This window comes from Mobula hypostoma, chromosome 9 (genome assembly GCF_963921235.1).
Source record: "Mobula hypostoma chromosome 9, sMobHyp1.1, whole genome shotgun sequence".
NCBI lineage: Eukaryota > Metazoa > Chordata > Chondrichthyes > Myliobatiformes > Myliobatidae > Mobula > Mobula hypostoma.
In genome coordinates, this window is record NC_086105.1 from 65256595 (window position 1) to 65280851 (window position 24257).

General features: G+C 41.8%; 1 protein-coding gene across 5 annotated transcripts in view; it reads left to right on the forward strand.

Annotated features, from left to right (window-relative positions):
• The window catches only part of LOC134351775 (synaptotagmin-A), a 676813-nt gene extending 660696 nt beyond the window's left edge, over nt 1-16117 (forward strand). For all 5 annotated transcript variants that reach the window (XM_063058418.1, XM_063058423.1, XM_063058422.1 and 2 more), the window contains 2 exons: nt 8574-8707; nt 13945-16117. In XM_063058418.1, coding sequence (XP_062914488.1) covers nt 8574-8707; nt 13945-14151 — 341 coding nt within the window. In that variant the 3' untranslated portion in view covers nt 14152-16117. The remainder of the gene's footprint in view (nt 1-8573; nt 8708-13944) is intronic.
• The last annotated feature ends 8140 nt before the right edge of the window (nt 16118-24257 follow it).

Consider the following 24257-nt stretch of genomic DNA (forward strand, 5'->3'; position numbering starts at 1 on the left):
GCAGAAAGTTGCAAACTCAGACAGCTCCATCATGGGCACTAGCCTCCCCCGGCATCAGGAGGCGATGCCGAGAAAAGGCAACATCCATCATTAAGGATCCCATCACTGAGGGCGTGCCTTTTTCTCATTGCTACCATCAACGAGGAGATAAAGGAGCCTGAAGACACACACTCAGTGTTTTAGGAATCGCTTCTTCCCCTCTGCCATCAGATTTCTGAATGGAAAATGAATCCATGCAAACTGCTGCTATTGTAATTTCCAGTTCTTTTAAAATTATGTATTCCACTGTACTGCTGCCACAAAACAGCACACTTCACATTGACCTGATTCTGAATAAACAGTCACTGTTTCGAACCGAGACCCTTCACCAGGACAGGAAAGGAGGAGGGGAAAGGAGCACAAGCTGGCAGGTGATAGGTAAGACCAGGTGAGGGGGAGGGTGGGATGAAGTAAGAAGCGTGGCCAAAGGTAGGTGGAAGAGATAAAGGACCGAAGAAGAATGAATCTTATAGAAGAAGGCAGTGGTCCACAGGAGAAAAGGAAGGAGGAAGGGCAACAGAGGGAGGTGATGGTCAGGTGAGAAGAGAAGGGGTGAGAGGGGAACCAGAATGAGGAATGGAAGGAGCGGGGTAGAAATTAACAGAAGCTAGAGAAATCAATGTTTATTGCATCAGGTTGGAGGCTACCAGGGGTGTTGTCTGGCCTTGTCATGACAGTTCTGCCCTTTTACTTGTAAGATAGACAAATGCATCTTGGAATGTGAAAGCTGCAAAGGAAATGGGTTTCTGAATATCCTTACTGTTAATAACCCTCTTACTACTGCTACCAAGAATAACCAAGCCTGTTACTCACTGCTTGAAAATTGCAGCTAAGAGACTCAGGGTCGGAAAGGTTGTCAAAGAATCAATTGAACAGCATGCTGTTTTAGATCTGAAATTATAAACAAATATTCTCACAATGCAGTAGCTTGTGGGGAAGAGTGATCATAATGTGATAGAATTCCTATGGAGTTTACATAGAACGTAGACTATCACACCACAGTACAGACCCTTCAGTCTGCAATGTGTGCCGTCCTTTTAACCTACTCTGAGGTCAATCTAACCCTTCCCTCCTATATAGCCCTCCATTTGTCTGTCACACATGTGCCTACGTAAGTGTTTCTGAAATGCCCCTGATGTATCAGTCTCTGCCACTCCTGGCAGGATGTTCCATGCTCTCACCACTCTGTAAAAAACTTACCCTCCTTTACTTACCTCCAATCACCTTAAATTATGCCCCCTCATATTAGTCCAAAGTCGTAGCTCACTCAACCTATCCTCACGACACATGCTCTCTCATCCTGGCAGCATCCTGGAAAATCTCCTCCACACCCTCTCTGAAGCTTCCATTAATTAAGTGACCTGAATTGAACACAATACTCCAAGTGTTTTATAGAGCTGCAATGTGGCTTATGGCTCTTGAATTCATCGCAACAGTAGAGGAGGCCATGGATTACCCAAACGGAATATAAAGTGTTGTTCCTCCTACCGCACTCGATGAGGCCACACTCAGGTTGGAGGACCAACACCTTATATTCCATCTGTGTAGCCTCCATTCTGATGGCATGAACATCGATTTCTATAACTTCCAGTAATGACTCCCCCTCCCCCCTTACCATTCCCCATTCCCTTTTCTCTCTCTCAGCTTATCTCCTTTCCTGCCCATCGCCTGTCTCTGGTGCTTGTCCCCCTTTTCTTTCTTCCATGGCCTTCTGTCCTCTCCTATCAGACTCCCCCTTCTCCAGCCCTGTATCTCTTTCACTAATCACTTCCCAGCTCTTTACTTCATCCCTCCCCCTCCCGGTTTTACCTATCACTCTGTGTTTCTCTCTCCCCTCCCCCTACCTTTTAAATCTACTCCTCAGCATTTTTTCTCCAGGCCTGCCGAAGGGTCTCGACCCAAAACATCAACTGTACCTTTCTCCATAGGTGCTGCCTGGCCTGCTGAATTCCTCCAGCATTTTTGTGTGTTGCTCAGATTTCCAGCACCTGCAGATTTTCTCTTGTTTGTCATTGTCTGAAATAAGTTTTTTTTAATTTCAGTTACATAAATAAACGTAAGTGAATTGTCTAAGGCAGAACAGGAAATTGTGTTTAAGCTTATCAGATGAGATTTGCAAAACCTTACAGTTAAAAAGTATTCAAAATAGTGGAATGAGGTGCCAGGAGGAGCAGCTAAGGCAGGTACCACAACAATTGTTAAAAGACAGTTGGACAGGTACATCCATGTGCAAAACTTCAAAGTACGTATATGTCAATATACACTCCCCTGAGATTCATTTTCTTGCAGACATCTGTAGGAGAACAGAGAAGTACAATAGAATCAATGAAAATCTACACAAAGACTGACATGCTGCCTACGTGCAAATAAAAAATAGATACATAGATAGACAGATAGATAAATGTTTCCTTTAGGTTGTCATAGCGGGGACAGGGGAGGCTAGCGGGGATAAGCTCCCACTACTTATTAAGTGCTCCCAATGGCATACGTCTCAAATAGCCTCTGACAACCAAGTCCAGCTTCTCACCTTCACGTGTGGCTTAGCCACTAAGCCTGACGGAACCGTTTCTACTGACAGGAGCTGTGGTTGGCAGCTCATCTAGCGGAAGGAAAACTCTGATCTCAAACCCCCGCTGCCTGTGGCTTTCAATACTCATGGGGAAGGCTTCGGGAGTAAACCCCGAGGAAAAATCCGGAGCTGGAGTCCCTAAGGCAGTCCTAAATTGAGCTCAACAGTGACTGGCAATTACTGCAACGCTGCTGACACCAAACTGTATTGGTCTCTGCCGTTCCTTTGGATTCATCATCTGCGTGGAGAGGTGGAACCTGCCTGCTGTATGCTTTCCATATCATACTGCCTTGGCTTGCATACTTGCCTGCATATTGACTGAACATAGGCAGCTAGGATGTAACACCCATAGCCAACCCCAACCAGCAGACAGCATCAGCTAGACAGACATATAGATAGTTAGACAGATAGATGGATAGATAGATAGAAAGATAAATAATACTGAGAATACAAGTTGAGAAGTCCTTGAAAGTGAGTCCATAGGTTGTGGAGTCAGTTCAGAGTTGAGGGCATACCAGACAAAGTTAAGTTCATATCCCAATGCAGGCTGAAGGGACTAGCTTGAATGGTGAATTGGGTCAGCAGTGACCAGTTGGGCAGAAGGGTCTGTTTACATGCTCAAAACTCTATGAACTCTGGTTCCAAGCCACAGGAGATAAATGAGCCATGATAACAGTAGCGTCTCCATTAAGAATGGAATTAGATTAAATCGGAGTTTTCAAACTTTCTGAAGGAAATCATTGCCCAAAGCAAAAAGGTTTTCAATTCAGTAAAGAAAGGCCAGGGCATTGACTAATGGAAAGAAAGCGGAGTGAGAGGAAGATGGTAAAAATATTGAAAGGCAGCTTGTTTCTGCTCCTGTAACTGTGTACAAAGAAAGATTAATGTAAGTGAAGATGTTTCCTTAGGGCAGAGATACAAGAGTTTTTGGAATAGGGAATTAAATAAATAGGCTGCTTTCACAGAAGATTCTGATCCAGATTTATTTGTCATATGTACGGTATACCGAAACATAGAGTGAAAGGTGTCATTTGCGTCAACAACCAAGATGCAAACACCAGGATGCTCTTTATCGATTGCAGCTCAGCATTCAATACCATCACCTCCTCAAAGCTAATCAATAAGCTTCAAGACTTTGTCCCCAATACCTCCTTGTGCAATTGGATCCTCAATTTCCTCACTTGCAGACCTCAGTCAGTTCGGATTGGAAACAACATCTCCACCATGATCTCCATCAGCACAGATGCACCACAAGGCTTGTGTGCTTAGTCCACTGCTCTACTCACTTTACTCTTATGACTGTGAAGCTAAGCAGCGGTCCAGTGCTTGGTCAAGTTTGCCGACAACACCACTGTCATGCACGGAATCAAAGGAGGTGACGAATCAGCATATAGGAGGGAGTCTGGAGATCTGACCACAACTACAACCACTCACTCAATGTCAGCAAGACCAAGGAGCTGATTGTTGACTTCAGAAGGAGGAAGCCAGAAGTCCCTGAGCCAGTCCTCACTGGAGGATCCGCGGTGGAGAGGGTTAGCAGCTTTAAATTCCTCAATGTTATTATATTGGGGGACCTATCCTGGACTCAGCACATAAGTGCAATTCCAAAAAAAGCAGGGCAGTACCTCTAATTCTTTTGGAGTTTGCGAAGATTCAGCATGACATCTAAAACTTTGACAAACTTCTATAGATGTGTAGTGGAGAGTGTATTGACTGGCTGTATCACAGACTGGTATGGGAACACCAATGTCTTTAAATGGAAAATCCTACAAAAAGTAGTGGATACGGTCCGGTCCATCACTGGTAAAGCCCTCCCCACTATTGAGCACATTTACATGAAGCACTGTCACAGGAAAGCAGCATCCATCAGCAGGGACCCCCACCACCCAGGATATGTTCTCTTCTTGCTGCTGCCATCAGGAAGAAGATACAGGAGCCTCAGGACTCACACTATCTGGCTCAGGAACAGTTGATTTCCCTCAACCATTAGGCTCTTGAACCAAAGGGGACAACTTCACTCAATTTCACTTGCCCCATCATTGAAATGCTCCCACAACCTTCACTTTCAAGGACTTTTCATCTCATGTTTTCAATATTTGCACACTTTGTTGTCTTTTTCACACTGGTTAAATATCCAAGTTAGTGCAGTCTTCAATTGATTCTGTTAAGGTTATTACTCTATTATGGACTTACTGAGTATGCCGGCAAGAAAATGAATCTCAAGGTTGTACATGGGGACATATATGTACTCTGATAATAAATTTACTTTGAACTTTAAACATTTAACACACCCAAGGATGCACAGTTGTGAAGCATCTGGATGCACAGAGTTGAAGAATCCATTTTATCACACTAGGAAACCATAGTCTTGTAACAGTGGGACAGAAGTTCTTGATTAGCATGTAGACTTGTTATTTTCCTTGTATTTTTTCTCATAGTTTAACATTTCCTATACATGTAAATGTTCAGTGACATTTCCAGTAATTACTGCACAGTTGCTTCTGTATTTTTCCTGAGAATTCTCAGTTTTTCTGCCACAGGTGTCACGCCACGAACCTGGCTGGTTTATATGTTGGAATTTTGTTTATTTCTAGTCTGGGTATGAGACAGCTTCGATTTCTTTTTCTTTGCTTCCTTTGATCATTCTTTGTTCTTGTGGCACTTAATAAAACAGCTGTATGCAAAAAGTTTTATTCCTCATTCTTGACCTCTGGATCAGAAAATCACCAGGATCCAACATAAGTTTGCATGTTCCCTTGTTACTCTGGTTTCCTCTCACATCCCATTCTCCCTCTTACTTCCAGTCAATGGCCTCTAGAACTTTAAAGTTCAAAGTACATATATACTCTATATGTCACCATATACAACCCTAAGATTCATTTTCTTCTGGGCATTCACAGTAAATGCAAGAAACTCAATAGAATCAAGTAAAGACCATACCCAACAGGGCAGACAAACAACCAATGAGCAAAAGACAACAAACTGCAAATACAAAAAGAAAAAAAATAATAACAGTCAGATAATTTACACAACAGTCAGATGAAACTTCTAAGGATATATTTCATCAACAGAAATAGGATTCAATACTCCGTGCGAGCATATGCAATTCTGATAAGAAGTATACACCAAAAGCACAATCAGAAAAATTATGAAATTATCACTACAGAAGAAAAAGTTAACCAATGAAAGAGCATGGCCCTCTCTGGAAGACATCCCCATGATCAGAGCAGACCAGATGTCAACAGGGAAGGATCGAATGCCTCACTTAGAGCTGGGAGATTTCTTCCCAGAAACAGAAGGCTTCTTGTGGCAACACAGGACCAGATGGTCAACACAACAAATATCCAAAATACATAATAAAAGACCAACAAGTTCAAGATGATAAATGCAGAGGATGCCAAAAGAAACCAGAAACAATCCAACATATTGCAGAATCCTGCAGCAGTTTAACTCAATCTGATTACTTACCCAGACACAATCAAGTGGCAAGCATCATTCACTAAATCTTTCTTTAAATTTCAAACTCATAAAAGACCCCATACCTTGCTATAGATACAAGCCTGATCCAGTTTTACAGTCAGAGCCCTACAAGTTATATTACAATTGATTCATATTTTTAGATAGGACAATCCATAATAACTGTCCAAACATAATATTACAGGATAAACAAGCAAGAACAACTTACATAATAGATATAACCATTCCAAACACACATAACCTACAGAAATCAATAAATGTAAAACATTAGAAATATGCTGAATCAAAATAGGAAATTGAAAGACTATGGAATATGAACAGGGTATACATTACCCCAATAGTAATATCTACAACTGGTATCATCCCAAAGTCACTACACAATAGCATTAAATAATTAAGCCTACACAGCAACATGTATGTAAATCAGAAAACCACAATACTAGAATAGTCTGAAAGTTCCTAGCAACTGAGAAATGAGTGTGCTTGGCTATGCCCGTACCTCGGTTTACCAGCTTGAGCTGAGAAAAAAATAAAATATAATAATAATAATAATAATAAATAAGCAGTAAATATCAAGAACATGAGATGGAAAGTCCTCAGAAGTGAGTTGTGGGAACAGTTCAGTGATGGGGCAAGTGAAGTTGAGTAAAGTTATCCACACATGTTCAAGAGCTTGATGGTTGATGGGTAATACTGTTCCTGACATTTTCATCCTTTGAAAATCACCTTGGCCATCTACCACATCAGTATCTCATAATTTTACAAACTTCTTTTAAGTCTTCCCTAAACCTCTGGCACTCCAGAGAAAACAAAACGAGTTTGTCCAACCTCTCCTTGTAGCTAATGCTCTCCAATCCTGACAACATCCTGGTGAACCTCTTCTGCACCCTCTCCTTAGCCTCCACATTTCTGTTGGGTCTGCTGATATTTATCCAGAGGTTCTTCAGAAGCCAAGAATGAGGCATAAAAACCTGTTGTTTATGACTGAGTTATTAAGTGTTACGAGAACTGAGAATGAACAAAAAAAGAGCTGAGAGAACAAAGCAGAAACAATCGAACAGTAGTTGTGATCATCTCATACCCAGAGTAGAGATAACAAGAATTCCAATGATAACAACTAACCTAGAAAATAGCAATATTCAAGTGTGAAGACAACCTGCTACTGAAAACTAAGATGTTTCTAGAAAAATACAGAAGCAATTGTACAATAATTACTGGAAAATTCACTGAATCGTTACATGTATATTGGTGATTATATAACAGAACAAGCAAGCACAGGAAAGTTAAACAACATGGAAAATAAGAATTCTGCACCCCAGTCCAACACTTCATATAATGCAGTGACCAGAATACTCTGGAATAGAATACCAGAATAATCTGCACACAATACTCCAAATATATCTGAACCAAGGTTAATGTAGCTGTAAAAGACTTTACAACCTTTATAGTCAATACCCCAACAGATGAAGGCAAGATTACCTTATGCCATCTTTAACTTCCTATCCACATCAATGTTCCTAAGAGTGATTTGACCCTTATTTCAGGAGGCTAAAGAAATTAAGCCTGTCCCCTTTGACCCTCACCAATTTGTATTGATGTACCATAGCAAGCATCATATCTGGATGCTTCAAAGCTTAGTGTGGAAACTCCACTACCCATGACTGCAGGAAACTGCAGAGAGTTGTGGACACAGCTCAGTATGTCATGGTAACCAGCCTTCATACATGGACTCTGTCTGTGCTTTTCACTGCCTCAGCAAAGCAGCCAGCATAATCAAAGACCCCACCCACACCGGACATTCTCTGTTCTGCCCTGTCCCATCATGCAGAAGATACAAAAGCCCAAAAGCACAGGCCACCAGTCTCAAGGTCAACTTCTACCCTGCTGTGTTGAATTCTATTCTATAGGATGGACTCTTGACCTCACAATCCACTTCTTTATGATATTGCCCCTTATTGTCTGCTTACACTGAACCTTCTCTTCCCTGCATTCTGTTCTTGTTTTCCCTTGGTATTGATATTGGTTTATTATTGTCACATGTACCAAGATACAGTGAAGAGAGAGTCTTGCATACCATTTGAACATATCAAACTATTACACAGTGCATTGAGGTAGAATAAGGTAAATAATCATAACAATGTTGAATCAAGTGTAAAAGCTTCCAAAAAAAAGTGCAGTGCAGGTAAGTGAAGAAGTACAAGATCATAACGAGGTAGATTGTGAGACCAAGCCTCCACCTTATCATACAATTTGTTCAAGAGTCTTATAATATTGGGGTAGAAGCCGACCTTGACTCCGGTGGTATGTGCTTTCAGGTTCTTGTACCTTTTGCCCGAAGGCACTATGTCAATGCACTAATGTAATGAAATGATCTGTATGGATGGCATGCAAAACAAAGTTTCACCTTTCCTCGGTACATGTGAAACAGTAAAAGCCATTTACCATTTTCCTGTTCTATCTCTGAATTAATACACAATTGCATCTCCAGATCCCTATGTGAAGATTCACCTGATGCAGAATGGCAAGAGGTTGAAGAAAAAGAAGACAACAATTAAGAAAAACACTCTTAACCCATACTACAATGAGTCGTTCAGCTTCGAAGTACCATTCGAGCAGATACAGGTAAACTCACTGCTTGCACCCTAATTCAAGGCAGGGTGTTGGGTGGATCTCCAGGTCTTGGAGGGTTACTGGAATTCTAGGAAGAAGAAGCAGGGTGAGAGGTGACTTGATAGAAGTGTACAAGATGATACAGATAGAGTGGACAGCAGGAGACTTTTACCCAGGATGGAAATGGCTAATCCAAGGGTACATCATTTTAAAATGATTGGAGGAAAGCATAGGAGGAGATGTCATAAGACCATAAGACATAGAAACAGAATTAGCCCCTTTTGCCCATCAGTACTACTTGCCATTCCATCATGACTGATTTATTATCCCTCTCAACCCCACTCTCCTGTCATCTCTCTGTAACCATTAATGCTCTTAAAACCCCTTACTAATCAAGAACCTATTAACCTCCTCTTTAAATATACCCAATGACTTGGCCTGCAGAATGAATTCCACAGATTCACCACCCTCTGGCTAAAGAAATTCTTCCTCTTCTCCATTCTAACTGGACGTTCCTCTATTCTGGTCCTATACATCCCCACCTTAGGAAATATCCTCCCCACATTCACTCTATCTAGGCCTTTCAATATTCTATAGGTTTCAATGAGATCCCCCCCTCCACCCCATTCTTTTAACCTCCAGTGAGTACAGGCCCAGGGTCATCAAACGCTCATTAACTAACCCTTTCATTCCTGGGATCATTCTCATAAACCTCCCCTGGACCCTCCCCAGTGGCAGCACATCTTTTCTGATAAAGGGCCAAAACTCTAAGTGTGGTCTGACCAATGCCTTATAAAGTATTACATCCTTGCTTTTATATTCTAGCCCTCTTGAAATTAATGCGAACATTGCATTTGTCTTCCTTACCACCGACCAAATCTACAAGTTAGCCTTTAGGGAATCCTGTACGAGGATTTCCAAAGCCCTTTGCACCTCTGATTTTTGAATTTTCTCCTGATTTAGAAAACAATCTACACTTTTATTCCTTCTACCAAAATGCATAACCATGCACTTCCCTACACTATATTCTACCTGCCACTTCTTTGCCCATTCTCCCAAACTGTCTAAGTCCTTTTCAGACACACTGTTTCCTCAACACTACCTGCCCCTCCACCTTTCTTCATGTTGTCCACAAACTTGGCCACAAAGCCATCAATTTCTTTATCCAAATCATTGACATATAATGCGGCCCCCATGCCAACCCCTGTGGAACACAACTAGTCACCAGCAGCCAACCAGAAAGGCTCCCTTTATTCCCACTCTTTGCCCCCTGCCAGTCAGCCAATCTTCTATGCATACCGGTATCTCTTCTGTAATACCATGAGCTCTTATCTCGTTAAGCAGCCTCATGTGCAGCAGCTTGCCAAAGGCCTTCTGAAAATCCAAATAAACAACACCCACTCACTCTCCTTTGTCTATCCTGCTTGTTATTTCCTCAAAGAATTCCAATGGATTTGTCAGGCAAGACTTCCCCTTAAGGAAACCAAGCTGATTTTAGCCTATTTTGTCATGTGCTTCAAAATACCCCAAAACCTCCAACATCTTTCCAACCACTGAAGTGAGGCTAACTGGCCAATAATTTCCTTCCTTCTGCCTCCCTCCTTTCTTAAAGAGTGGAATGAAATTTGCAATTTTCCAGTCCTCCAGAACCATTTCAGAATCTATTGATTCTTGAAAGATCATTACTAATGTCTCTAAAATCTCTTCAGCTACCTGTTTCAGAACCCTGTGGTGTAGCCCATCTGGACCAGATGACTTATCTAACTTCAGAGTTTTCAGCTTCCCAAGTACGTTCTCCATACTAAGACCGACTACACTCACTTCTGCTTACTGAAACTCTCACATTTTTGGTATTCTGCTAGTGTTTTCCATAGTGAAGACTGATGCAAAGTTCTTATTAAGTTCATCTGCCATTTCTTTGTTCCCCCATTATTACTTCAGCAGCGTCAATTTCCAGCTGTCAGATATGCACTCTTGTCTCTCTTTTATTCTCTCTATATATTAACTTTTTGGCTAGCTTACCTTCATAATTTATCTTTTCTCTGTTTATGGTTTTTTAGTTGCTTTCTGTTGCTTTTTAGAAGTTTCCCAATCCTCTACCTTCCCATTAATTTTTGTTCCATTATATTCTCTCTTTTTTGCTTTTATGCTGTCTTTGAATTCCCTTGTCAGCCATGATTGCTTCATTCTCCCTTTAGAATACTTCTTCATCTTGGGGATGCATCTTTCCTGTGCTTTCCAAATTGCTCCCAGAAAGTCCAGCCATTGTTGTTCTGCTTTCATCCATGCTAGTGTCTTCTTGCAATCAACTTTAGCCAGCTCCTCTCTCATGCCTCTGTAATTCCTTTTACTCCATTGTAATAGTGATGCATCTGATTTTAGCTTCTCCTTTCTGAAACTGCAGAGTGAATTCTATCATATTATGATCACTGCCTCCTAAGGATTCCTTTACCTTAAGCTCTCTAATCAAATCTGGGTCATTACATAACACACACTGCAGAACTGCTGTTCCCCTAGTGGGCTCAACCACAAGCCGCTCTAAAAAGCCATCTCATATGCATTCTACAAATTCTGTCTCTTGGGATCCAGCACCAACCTAATTTTCCCAATCTGCCTGATATTGAAGTCCCCCATTACTATCACTACTTTGCCCTTTTGACATGCCTTTTTTATCCCCCATTGTAATTTGTAGCCCACATCCTGGCTACTGTTGGGAGGCCTGTATATAACTCCCATCAGAGTCATGCAGTTTCTTAACTCTACCCAGAATTAGAGTTTTTACATGCAAATTGGTGAGTGTGTGGAATGCCCTGCCAGTGGTGGTGGTAGAGGGAGATACCTTACGGGCATTTAAGAAACCATTACATAGGCACAATGATGATAGAAGAATTGGAGGGTTTCTAGGAGGGAAATGTGAGATAGGTTAAAAGTTTGACACAACAGACGGACCGATACTGTGCAGTAGTGTTCTAAGTTCCCTGTTCTATAAGAGAAATTTGGTAGGAGTTGGTGAAACTGGGCTCTTTGCCTTAGCGAATGAAGGCAGCTTTAATAGAGGTACCCCAGCCAATGATTCTGCAAATTAGTGGAGCTGCTCCTATGAGTAAGAGACCAGGCAATGTCCATCTCTAACGAGAGGGAATGGAATCATCAGTAGTACTGAGGTCACCAGATTGCCCCACCATGCACATTCTGAGCATCACTGTTGGCTGGAACTAACAGGATCCACAACACAGAAGCCGTAGCTAGAACAGTATGTCAGAGGGTGAGCGATGCACCCCAGAGACTTTCCACCATCTACAGGGCACAAGTCAGAGTTTGATGGGAAACTCTCCACTTGCTCAGACAGTCCTCAAGAAGCTAACACCAGGCAGGATTGACACCACTTTAGTGGCAGCCCATCCACCGCCTAGAATATTTACCCCCTCCACCACTGGTGCATGGCAGCTGCAGTACGTACCATCCACAATATGCACTGTAGTTATTCACCAGTGTGAAGTGATACATTTTGGCAGGTTGAACTTGAAGGCAGAAAACAATGTTAATGACAGGACTCTTGGCAGTGTGGTGGTCCACCTGTAGAGATCCTTCAAAGTTGCCGCGCAAGTTGAAAGGGTTGTATGACCTTTGGGGGATTGAGTTTAAGAGCTGTGACATTGCTGTTCTATAAAACTCTGGTCAGATTACATTTGGAATATTGTGTTTAGTTCTGGTCATTATAAAAAGGATGTGGACATTTCAGAGAGGATGCAAGGGAGATTTACCAGGATGTTGTCTGGATTAGAGAGCGTGTCTTATGAGGAAAGGGTGAGTGAGCTAGGACTTTTCTCTCTGGAGCAAAGGAAGATGAGAGGTGACTTGATAGGGGTGTGCAAGGTGATAAGAGAAATAGATAGAGTGGGCAGCCTGAGACTTCTTCCCAGGGGTGGAATTGGTGAATACAAGGCTGCATAATTTTAAAGTGATTGGAGGAAAGTATAAGGGAATGTCGGAGGTAGGTTCCTTCTTATACAGTGGTGGGTGCGTGGAATGCACTGCCAGGGATGGTGGTAAAGACGTTAGGGACATTTAAGTGACTCTTAGATATGAACATGGATGATAGAAAAATGGAGGCTATGTAGGAGGGAAGGGTTAGATTGATCCTAGAGCAGGTTAAAAGGTAAGCACAACATTGTGGGCCAAGGGGTCTGTACTATGCTGTAATGTTCTATGTGACTCCAAAAGCACCTCTCAAACCCACCACCTCCAGTGACAAGGACAAAGGCACTATGTTCAAGGGAACACCAGCAATTTATAGCTCCCCCCCACCCCACCTCACCTCCAGTCCCACCCCATTCCGACTTAGAGGTATATCACTGGCCCTTCAGTGCAGCTGGGTTCAAACCCTAGAACCTCCTCCCAAGAGCACAGTGGGATCTCCTTCCCCAGAGGAAGGTGATTCAAGGACAATTAAGGATGCAGTGCTGAGGCTTTATAAGGCATTGGTCAGACAGCACTTGGAGAATTGTGAGTAGTTTTGGGCCCCTTATCTAAGAAAAGACGTGCTGCCATTGGAGAGGGTCCAGAGGAGGTTCGCAAGAATGATCCAAGAAATCAGGATTAACAGATGAGGAGTATCTGATGGTTCTGGGCCTGTACTCACTGGAGTTCGCGAGAATGAGGGGAGATCTCATTGAAACATAACGAACATTGAAAGGCCTAGAGAGAGTGGGTGTGTAGAGGATGTTTTCCGTAGTGGAGGAGTCTAGGACTAGAGGACACAGCCTCAGAATAGAAGAACATCATTTTAGAACAGAGATGAGGAATGTCTTACCCAAAGGGTGGTAAATCTGTGGCATTACAACTATTGAGGCCAATTCATTTTTTTTAAAGCAGAAGTGGATAGGTTCTCAATTAGTTCAGGTTTACAGTTTACAGTGGTTGGCATGGGAGTGTAACGGTTAACACAAGCGATCAGCAATCAGAGTTCAATTCCCTCCGCTGTCTGTAAGGAGTTTGCCCATTCTCCATGTGACCAGGTGGGTTTCATCTGGGCGATCCAGATTCCTCCCACATTCCAAAATATATATCGTTTAGTGAGATGTGGGCATGTTATGTTAGCAATGGCAACACCTGTGGGCTGCTCATAGTATATCCTTAGTCGCTGACACAAGTAAATCTTTTCACTTTATGTTTCAATGTCCAAATGCAACACAGCTAATCACATGTTCACCCCTTCCCTTCCCCACCGCCCACTCACTGGCGCACAGAAAGTGCAGGTTGTGGTCACCGTTCTGGACTACGACAAGATCGGTAAGAACGACGCCATTGGCAAGGTGTTTGTGGGCTACAACAGCACCGGAGCAGAGCTACGCCATTGGTCAGATATGCTGGCCAATCCGAGGCGGCCCATCGCGCAGTGGCACACCTTACAGCCCGAGGAAGAGGTCGACGCCGCTCTTGGACTGAAGAAATGAGAAGCCTTTCCGATGCCCCGCTGCCCCCAACCTTCTTGTGCCCATTGTCAGTGTGATGTAGATACCTCAGTCCCAACCCATTCACTCCATTTCATCTCCAACCACCTTTCTCTCTCTCTCTCTCTCTCCCTCTTCCAATCACCACCCCCTCATTACTGTGGGCCTGGTTAAGATCTTTTCGGACACCATTGCATTGGCACTGTCCACCCTCGCCATCTCTTAAGCAATATGATCTGTGTAGATAGAGCATGATTCAAATTATGTATCTCACAAATGTACATATATATGCACCCATAAAGCAAAAGATTATTTCTAGTCTGTGTGTTTGTATGTTGTTAGCATTTCCTATTCTGTGTATTGTTTTTAATAAGATGTTCTATTTTAAATTATAAAAATTGACTGAAAAATAGGAAAGTCGATGCTATATATTATGGTTACATATTTCTCCTGCATTCCAGCTATTCTCGTCTTGTGAAGTCAAGATGAGAATAGACCTTAGTGAAGATATGTGAGAAGATCACAGGAAAAGTATACCTAAAGCAGGTGATCTAGTCCCAACACTGTGTTGTGCACTAGGCACCGATTTTGGGAGGACTTGCTAAATGTTTTTCATGTGACAATGTAGTCAGTGGCACTATTATACAGCTATTAGTCATTCCATTAGAGTTGAAAGGACTGTTCTGTGTATCACTGTGACTGCCTCCGTGCTTAGGAAAGCGAGATAGCTACAGGTTTACTCGATAGTGATTCTGATTTAAGCGAGTGGGTTCGTTTTAGTTTCCTGCCCAGTTAGTCATTCCTCTCTGCTGCCCTGTCAGGTTACACACAGCTCCATACAAACTCTGAGGACCAATCCATGAGAGCTGTGTCCCATTCCAGAGGGAAACTGCAGATGTAACGACATAATTTCATTTTCAAGCACTGTGCAATTAGAATGTGTGTGAACACACGCACGTGTGCACATACACACATGCATGCGCACACACACATGCACACATACTCACACTCAGTCACACATGTGTGCACACATACACACCCACAAGCATGTATACACACACTGACACACACACCCACACACTCATACAGGTACAAACACGCAGACACACTCACACCTACACACTGAAACACACACTCAGACATGCACGCACACACACACACACACACACATCGTGACACTGTTTTCCCTCAGTGGTTCTGCCCTTAAAGCAAGAGCAGGGAAGATACCGGATTTTAGCTTATAAAACCTCTAGTGTACACTTTGCTCAGGATTTAATTCACTAGCTGCCACTACGTTGTCAACATAACACTGTTTAAATGCAGCACACTGCATCTGCCAATGACGCAGTTATAGGATCTTTAATTTACCAGTAATAGGTGGATAAATAGAGATATTATATATGAAACACTGCCAAAAAGAGAATTATGATAGTCACAAAGGTAAGCACAGCCATAACCAGAAGGTGCCCCCTTGCTTTAGTCAGGACTGTCTGGAGCTACTACTGGAGCACCACAGTTTAATGCTAATCTTTACAACAACCAGTATGGGAAGCATTAGCAAATGATGCTGTAGAGTGATTCTTGCTGCCTTTATGTATGGATTCTGTAAACTATTGCCTGCTTCAGTATAATACACGTGGTAACTACCTTGCCATGTGAAACCTAAAAATAATTGCTGTGTCTTTAGCTGCTGTGTTTGTTTGTGAGCTGCAAGCTGTGAAAACCTTAATACCTTTTTCAGTGAGGTGGTTCTATTCCCTACCCCATCTCTCCTTCTCTCTCGAATTTTGGTTCACTCTGTGCGGTGAATGTCACTGTGGACCTCCTGATGTTTATATCACTTGATAGTACAATAGTGTTGGATAAATAGATTTATTTCCAATCGATGTTTTAAATGACTGTATAATTATATGTGTTCCTTACTGTTCGTTTATATAAAATATTAAAAGTTGATTACAAATTTAAAAAAGACTGTGATTAATATCACTGATGGCAGAGTATCCTACTGTGCAAAAGTCTTAGGTGTATATATATATATCTAGAGTACTAAGATTTTTGACTTTCGTACTGTATTTGTCAACATGGAGTGGGGCGGGAGCAAAGGATGTTGGGAATGACGCGGGTGAAGTGCTGCGGGAGGCGTGTGGAACAAGTGGAGCTGGGGCGGACTGGAGGAGCAGATGCAGACACACCCAGCCCTGAGCCACCAGGGAAGGTCATTAGATTCCAAACAACTGGCTTATTGATCATACAGAATGCCTCTCTGGTGCTTCCCTCTCCCTTCTCCTTTTCCCAACTAAGGTTCCCCCCTCCCTGCCCCCTTCCCACTCCAGACATCCCACCCTGCAAAAACTCATTTCAGGGAGGTAGCACCATCAATTTGCGGGAGACTCCTGGAACTTCCGGGAGAGGTGGGATGTCTGCAATAGAGTAGCTCCTTAGCAGCTAGTCAGCTAGTTTAAATTACGTTAGCTATGCTAATAAACGAATGACACCTGTTAAACTCACCTCAACATGTCTTTTACAGTCTTAACCCACCATGGGCTATAGAAAAGTCACTGTTGCAAACAGTGCAGCGAGCAACACTGTCATTATTTTTGACCCCTATTAGACAGGGGTACACTTTAGTGTAGTCTGGGGTGACGTACATTTTATATTTTCTTTTTTTGGAACACTCTGCCATGGCGCGTTCTCGCTCTCTCTCTCTCTCTCTCTCTCTCTCTCTCTTGCTCTCGCGCTCTCTCGCTTGCCTGCTCTCAAAAAAATTGATTTCCGGGATATTGTATATAATTTGCGGGCATCAGGGAGCCACTATTAATATGCGGGAGACTCCCCTAACTTCCGGGAGAGGTGGGATGTCTGCCACTCTCAGTTGGCAACAGAGACACATATCAGAATCAGGTTTATCATCACTCACATATGTCATGAAATTTGTTTTTTTTGTGGCAGCAGTAAAGTACAATACATAAAATTACTACAGTACGGTGCAGAAGTCTTAGGTACCCTAGCTATATTGCACAGTACTGTATGTATTGCAGGGATAGCACTTAATCATAGGAATCAGATTCAGGTTTATTATCACTGACATACACACGGTGACCACTTTATTTTACACATCTGTACACTTGCTCATTATTGCAAATATCTAATCAGTCAAGCATGTGGAAGGAACTCAATGCATAAAAGCATGCAGAGGTTCAGCTGTTCAGACCAAACATTAGGAAGGAAGTGTTTGAAGAACATGTGATCTAAGTGACTTTGACTGTGAAATGATTGTTGGTGTCAGATGGGGTGGTTTGAGTACCTCAGAAACTGCTGATCTCCCGGGATTTTCACACAAAACGGTCTCTAGTGTTTTCAAAGAATGGTGTGAAAAACAAATAAAATCCAGTTCTGAGGGTGAAAACACCTTGTTAGTGAGAGATGTCAGGGGAGAATGGCCAGACTGGTTCAAGCTGACAGGAAGATGACAGTAACTCAAACAACCATGTGTTACAACAGTGGTGTACAGAAGATCGTATTCGAATGCACAACACAACAAACATTGAAGTGGATGGGCTACAAGTTCCTAATAAAGTGGCCACTGAGTGTATGTTACAGGGACTATAGGAATCAGAATTCACAATCAGATCAGGTTTATTAGCACTGGCCTTTGTCATGAAATTTATTGTTTTATGGCTGCAGTACAGTACAAGACAGTAAAAAAAATTACTATAAGTTACAATAAAAAATAAATAAATGGTGTGAAAGTGGAATAGCAAGGTGGTGTTTATGGTTTCATGGAACATTTAGAAATCTGATGGTGGAGTTCAAAGTAAGTTTATTATCAAAGCACGTACACGTCATCAAATACTACCCTGAAATATATTTTCATGCCAGCATTCACACTAGAACAAAGAAATAGACTACAAGACATAGGAGCAGAATGAGGCCATTCAGCCCATCTGGTCTACTTTGCTGTTCCATCATGGCTAATTTATTATCCTTCTTAACCCCATTCTCCTGCCCTCTCCCCGTAACCTTTGACGCCCTGACTAACCAGGAACCTATCAACCTTTACTTTGGATATACTCAATGACTTGGCCTTTACAGCCATCTGTGGCAATGAATTCCACAGATTCACCACACTCTGGCTAAAGAAACTCTTTCTCATCCTTGTTCTAAATAGACAGTCACTCTGAGGGTGTTCCCTCTGGTCCTAGACTCACCTATTTTCAGAAATATCCACTTTGTCTTGGCCTTTCAATATTTGATACATTTCAATGAGATCTCCTTCTCATTCTTCTAAACTCCAGCAAGTACAGGCCCAGAGCCATCAAACATTCCTCATATGTTAACTGTTTCATTTCATGTATCATTCTCCTAAATCTCTTTCAGACTGTCTCCAATGTCAGCACGTCTTTTCTTGGATAAGGGACACAAAACTGCTCACAATACTCCATATGGTCTGACCAGTGCCTCATAAAGCCTCAGCATCACATCCTTGTTCTTATATGCTAGTCCTCATAGCATTTGTCCTCCTTACCACCAACTCAACCTACTACTAGTGTTGGGCACGTGGCCAAATGGTTAAGGCATTCGTCTAGTGATCTGAAAGTCGCTAGTTCGAGCCTCAGCTGTGGCAGCGTGTTTGTGTCCTTGAGCAAGGCACTTAACCACACATTGCTCTAGTGTCTGTGCGAGGAGTGGTGCCCCACACAGACTTCCAATCTGTGCCTTGTAAGGCATGAGTCATGGTCTGAGTTGACGTTCCCCCCCAACCTACAAGTTAACCATTAGAGAATCCTGCACAAAAATTCCTAAGACCCTTTGCACTTCTGATTTTTGAATTTTCTCATCATTTAGAAAATAGTCTATGCCTTTATTCCTTCTACCAAAGTGCATGACCATACGCTTCCCTACATTAAGTTCCATCCGCCAGTTCATTGCCCATTCTCCTAATCTGTCTAAGTCTCTCTACAAATTCTCTGCTTCCTCAACACTACCTCCACTTCCACCTATCTTTGTATCATCTGCAAACTTGATCACAAAGCCATCCATTCTGTCATCCAAATCATTGACATATAACATGAAAAGCAGTGGTTCCGATGCCAACCCCCATGGAACACTACTTGTTACTGGCAGCCAACCCAAATAGTCCCCTTTTTTCCCCATTCCCTGCCAATCAGTCAATCTCCTATCCATGCCAGTATCTTTCCTGTAAAACCCTGAGCTCATATGTTGTTAGGCAGCCTCATGTATGACACCTTGTCAAAGAGCCTTTGAAAATCCAAGTAAACCACATCCACTGACTCTCCTTTGTCTATCCTGCCTGCTATTTCTGCAATGAAATCCAACAGATTTGTCAGGCAAGATCTCCCCTCAAGGAAACCATGCTAACTTTGGCCTAATTCATTATGTGCCCCAAAGTACTCCAAAACCGTATCCTTAATAATGGACTCCAGCATCTTCCCAACCACTGAGGTCAGGCTAACTGGCCTATAATTTCATTTCTTTTGCTTCCCTACCTAATTAAAGAGTGGAGTGATATTTGTGAAATTTTCCAGTTCTCCAGAACCATATTTCATCTTTTCTCTCCGTGTTTTTTTAGTTGTTTTCTGTTGGTTTTTAAAAGCTTCCCAATCCTCTAACTTTCCACTAGTTTTTGCTTTATTATACGCCTTCTCTTTCCCTTTTATGCTGTCCTTGACTTCCCTCGTCAGCCACGGTTACCTCATCCTCCCTTTAGAATACTTCTTCACCTTTGGGACGTACCTATCCTGTGCCTTCCAAATCAATTAAAAGAAACTACATGCAAACAAAGGCTGTTAAGCAATGTTTAGTAGGGGCCTGAGGGGCAGCTTCTTTACCCAGAGGGGTGTCAGTGTATAGATCCAGCTGTCGGAGGAAATTGTTGAGGCAGGTGCAATAGCAATATCTAAAAGACATGTGTGGTACATTGACAGGAAAGGTTCAGAGAAGAAGTTCGCAACCTGGAGACCACAGAACCCTTGCTTAATGGTCTGTGGCATAAAAAAGGTTGGGAACCCCTGGTTGAGGGGAACATGGGCCAAATAGGCCTAGCTTAGATGGGAATCTCGATCAGCATGGGCCTGTTGGACCAAAAAGCCTGCCTCCATGCTGTGTGAGTCTGTGACTCCACAATCAGCCTGTGTAAATCTCCATCATGTTGGGGGGGGTGCGGGGGGGCAAGGTAATCAGTGGCAAAGGGAGAGGCACATTTGATGAGGTGATCCCAAAGATATTTAGAGGGCTAATTGTTGACCAATTTCCCCTGATGTCGGTGAGAAATAGGAGAATCAGCAGGGGTTGTTGGACAAGGTGCCAGGAAATAAAGTCGGGAAATAGGATTGATGGGATTACTCTGAAGGCTAGCATGGACTCAGAGGGGCAAGTAGCTTCTTTCTGTATTATGGAGAGCATGATGCCCTGGACTCCTGTGTTTTGACAATGTACACATGAATATCAAGGCTTTGTATAGTTAACAACTAAACACTTGGTTGTTCATTTGGAGAAACACACATGATATGTCCGAGGATATTGGAATTATCAAAATATTACCAAAATACATAATAAAAGACCTACAAATTCAAGATAATAAATGTAGAAAATGCCAAGAGAAACCAGAGACAATCCAACACATTGTAGGATCCCACAGCAGCTTAACTCAATCTGATTACTTACACAGGCACAATGAAGTGGCAAAAATCATTCATCAAATTCTTGCTTTAAAATGCAAACTCATGAAAGACATCATACCTTACTATAAATACAAGCCTGATCCAGTTTTAGAGTCACAGTCCTACAAATTATATTATGACTGATCCATTATTACTGACAGGACAATCTATGATGACTGCCTGGATATAATATTACAGGGTAAACAAGCAAGAACAGCTTACATAATAGATATAACCATTGCAAACACAGATAACTTACAGAAATCACTAAGTGAAAAACACCAGAAATATGCTGAATTAAAAGAGGAAATTGAAATACTATGGAACATGAACACTGACCCAATAGTAATATCTACAACTGGTATCATCCCAAAGTCATTACACAATAGCATTAAACAAGTAGGTCGACACAGCAAAATTTATGTAAATCTCCAGAAAACCACAATACTAAACGTCACTAGAATGAATGCACTTTGCTATGCCCATACCTCCGGTTTTACGAGCTTGAGCTGAGAAAAATAAGAATATAATAATAATAATAATATCAACAATTTTCTTAAAAATCCTGAAACAGTGCCCAATTTTTTGGTAGAAGATAAAACAAATCCATGTGGCTAAGTTCAGCTCCAACACCATATACAAGTTTGCTGATGACACCACTGTATCAAAGGGGTGATAAATCAGCATTCAGGAGGGAGATTGAAAACTTGGCTGAGTGGTGTAATAACAATGTCAATAAGACCAAGAAACTGTTTGTAGACTTCAAGAGAAGGAAACTAGAGGTCCATGAGCCAATACTCATCGGAAGGATCAGAAACTTTAAATTCCTGGATGTCACTATCTAAGAGGACCTTTCCTGGACCCGTCAGATAAATATCATTGCGAAGAAAGCACGACAGCACCTTTACTTCCTCAGGAGTCTGCGGAGGTTCGGTATGTTATCAAAAACCTTGGCAAACTTCTATAGGTGTGAGGTGGAAAGTGTGCTGACTGGTATGGGAACACCAATTCCTTTGTGCGGAAAATCTCACAAAAGTTAGTGAATTCAGCCCAGTACATCACAGGTAAAGTCGTCCCAACCACTGAGCACATCTACATGAAATGTTGCTGTAGTAAAGCAGCATCCATCGTCAAAGATCCTCACCACCCAGGCCATGCTCTTTTCTCATTGCTGCATTGAGTAGAAGGTACGGGTGCCTGAGGACTGACACCTCCAGGTTCAGGAACAGTTACTACACCTCAACCATCAGGCTCTTGAACAAAAGGAGTAAAGTACACTCATTTAAGGACTCTATTATCTTGTTATTTCATGCTTGTTATTTATTGCTGTTTATTTATACCTGCATTTGCACAGTTTGTTTACAATTAACAGCTCCTGATGTTTACAGTTTACAGTTACTGTTCTATAGATTTGCTAAGTATGCCCACAGAAGAGGAATCTCAGGATTGTATGTGGTGACATGTATGTACTCTGAAAATAAATTTTATTTTGAACTTTTAAACTTTAAACATTTCTCTTACGTAAAGGAGAAATCACCAATGATCCATCAAAATATCATCCTATTAAAAATAAAATTGTAACATCATACATCTCGCTGCTAATTACCACTCATTTAGATAACCACAGTATACTTACAGAAGAGCAAAAAAGATGCCATAATGGTATGAAAGGGTGTAAAGAACAACTGATAATAGATTCTATAATTCTAAAAAAGCCCAGTGGAAATCTTTCGTGTTGTTATATTGACTACAAAAATGCATTTTATTCTTGGTTAATAGAAGCTCTTAATATATATAAACCTGTGAAATTCCTACAACATCACATGAAGCACTGACATACTATAATCATCTTATCCATGAACAACCATCATTATTAACGTAAACTGAGGCACTTTCCAGGGCAACCCTAAGACCACTATGGTTTTGTCTAACTTTAAACCCGCTCTCCAATTTACTGAATCAGACAATAATACCTACAACTGGTATCATCCCAAAGTCACTACACAATAGCATTAAACAATTAGGCCAACACAGCAATATTTATGTAAATCTCCAGAAAGCCACAACACTAAACACCACTAGGATAGTCCAAAAGTTCCTAGCAATTGAGAAATGAGTATGCTTGGCTATTCCTGCACTTTATGCTTTAGCTGTACCAGCTTAAGCTGAGAAAAAACAAAAAATACAATAATAATAATAATAATAATAATAATAATAATAACAATAATGGAATGCAGAATGAGGTATGCCCTCACAGAGAAAGTGTGTGCAGGTAGTCAATAAGGTGCAAGGTCATAACAAATTGATTGTGAGGTCAAGAGTCCATCTGATTGCATTTGGGGAACGTTTACTATTTATATTTAACTCTGAACATCCCAGGGGCACTGCACCCCCCGCCCAGGAGGGGAAGGGTTAGAGAGAAGGGCAGTCCTTCCATGCACTAAACAACAGAGTGTGTACTTCTCGTTACCCACATAGATGTTGACCATTGAGGGTGAGGCCAAAATGTGTCCATTTAACACTGCAAGACATAGGAGCAGAGTTAGGCCATTCAGCCCATCAACAATGCCCTGCTATTCCATCATGGCTGATTTATTATCCCTCACAAACCCATTCTCTGGCCTTCTCCCTGTAAACTCTGAAGCTCTTACTAATCAAGAACCTATTAACTTCCTCTTTAAATATACACAACAACATAGCCTCCACAAGCATCTCCGTCAATGAATTCCACAGATTCGCCACTATCTGGCTAAAGAAATTCCTCCTTATCTCTGTTCTAAAGGGGCATCCTTCCATTCTGAGGCTGTGCCCTCTGGTCCGAGACTCCCCCACTATTGGAAACATCCTCTCTACAGTACCTAGGCCTTTCAATATTCAATAGTTTTCTATGAGCCCCAACCTCCCACTCTTCTAAACTCCAGTGAGTACAGGCCCAGAGCCAGCAAACACTCCTTATACCTTAACCCTTTCATTCCCAGAACCATTCTTGTGAACCTCCTCTGGACCTTCTCCAATGCCAGCACATTCTTTCTTAGATGGAGGATCCAAACTCTTCACAACACTCTAAGTGCAGTCTGATCATTGTCTCAGCATTACATCCTTGCTTTTATATTCTAATCCTCTCAAATTTTCATGACTATATTTGTAACAGAACAATTTAACTTGTTTCTGTGATAAACAAATGTTCCAGGGACACAAGTTCCCTCCACAATGGTACACAACATACCAGTGCTGTGAATTACAGTGTGATTATGTAAAATAATGCTATTATTAGTATACAAGTGTAAGATTATGCTAATTATGACCCGAAGGACACTGTTGTTCACTAACCTATCACGCTCCACCATTTATCTTTTTAAAACCTCTGACTGCTCTGGAAGCAACAGTTTTTTTTAAATTTTATTTTATTTAGGGACACAGCACAGGGGA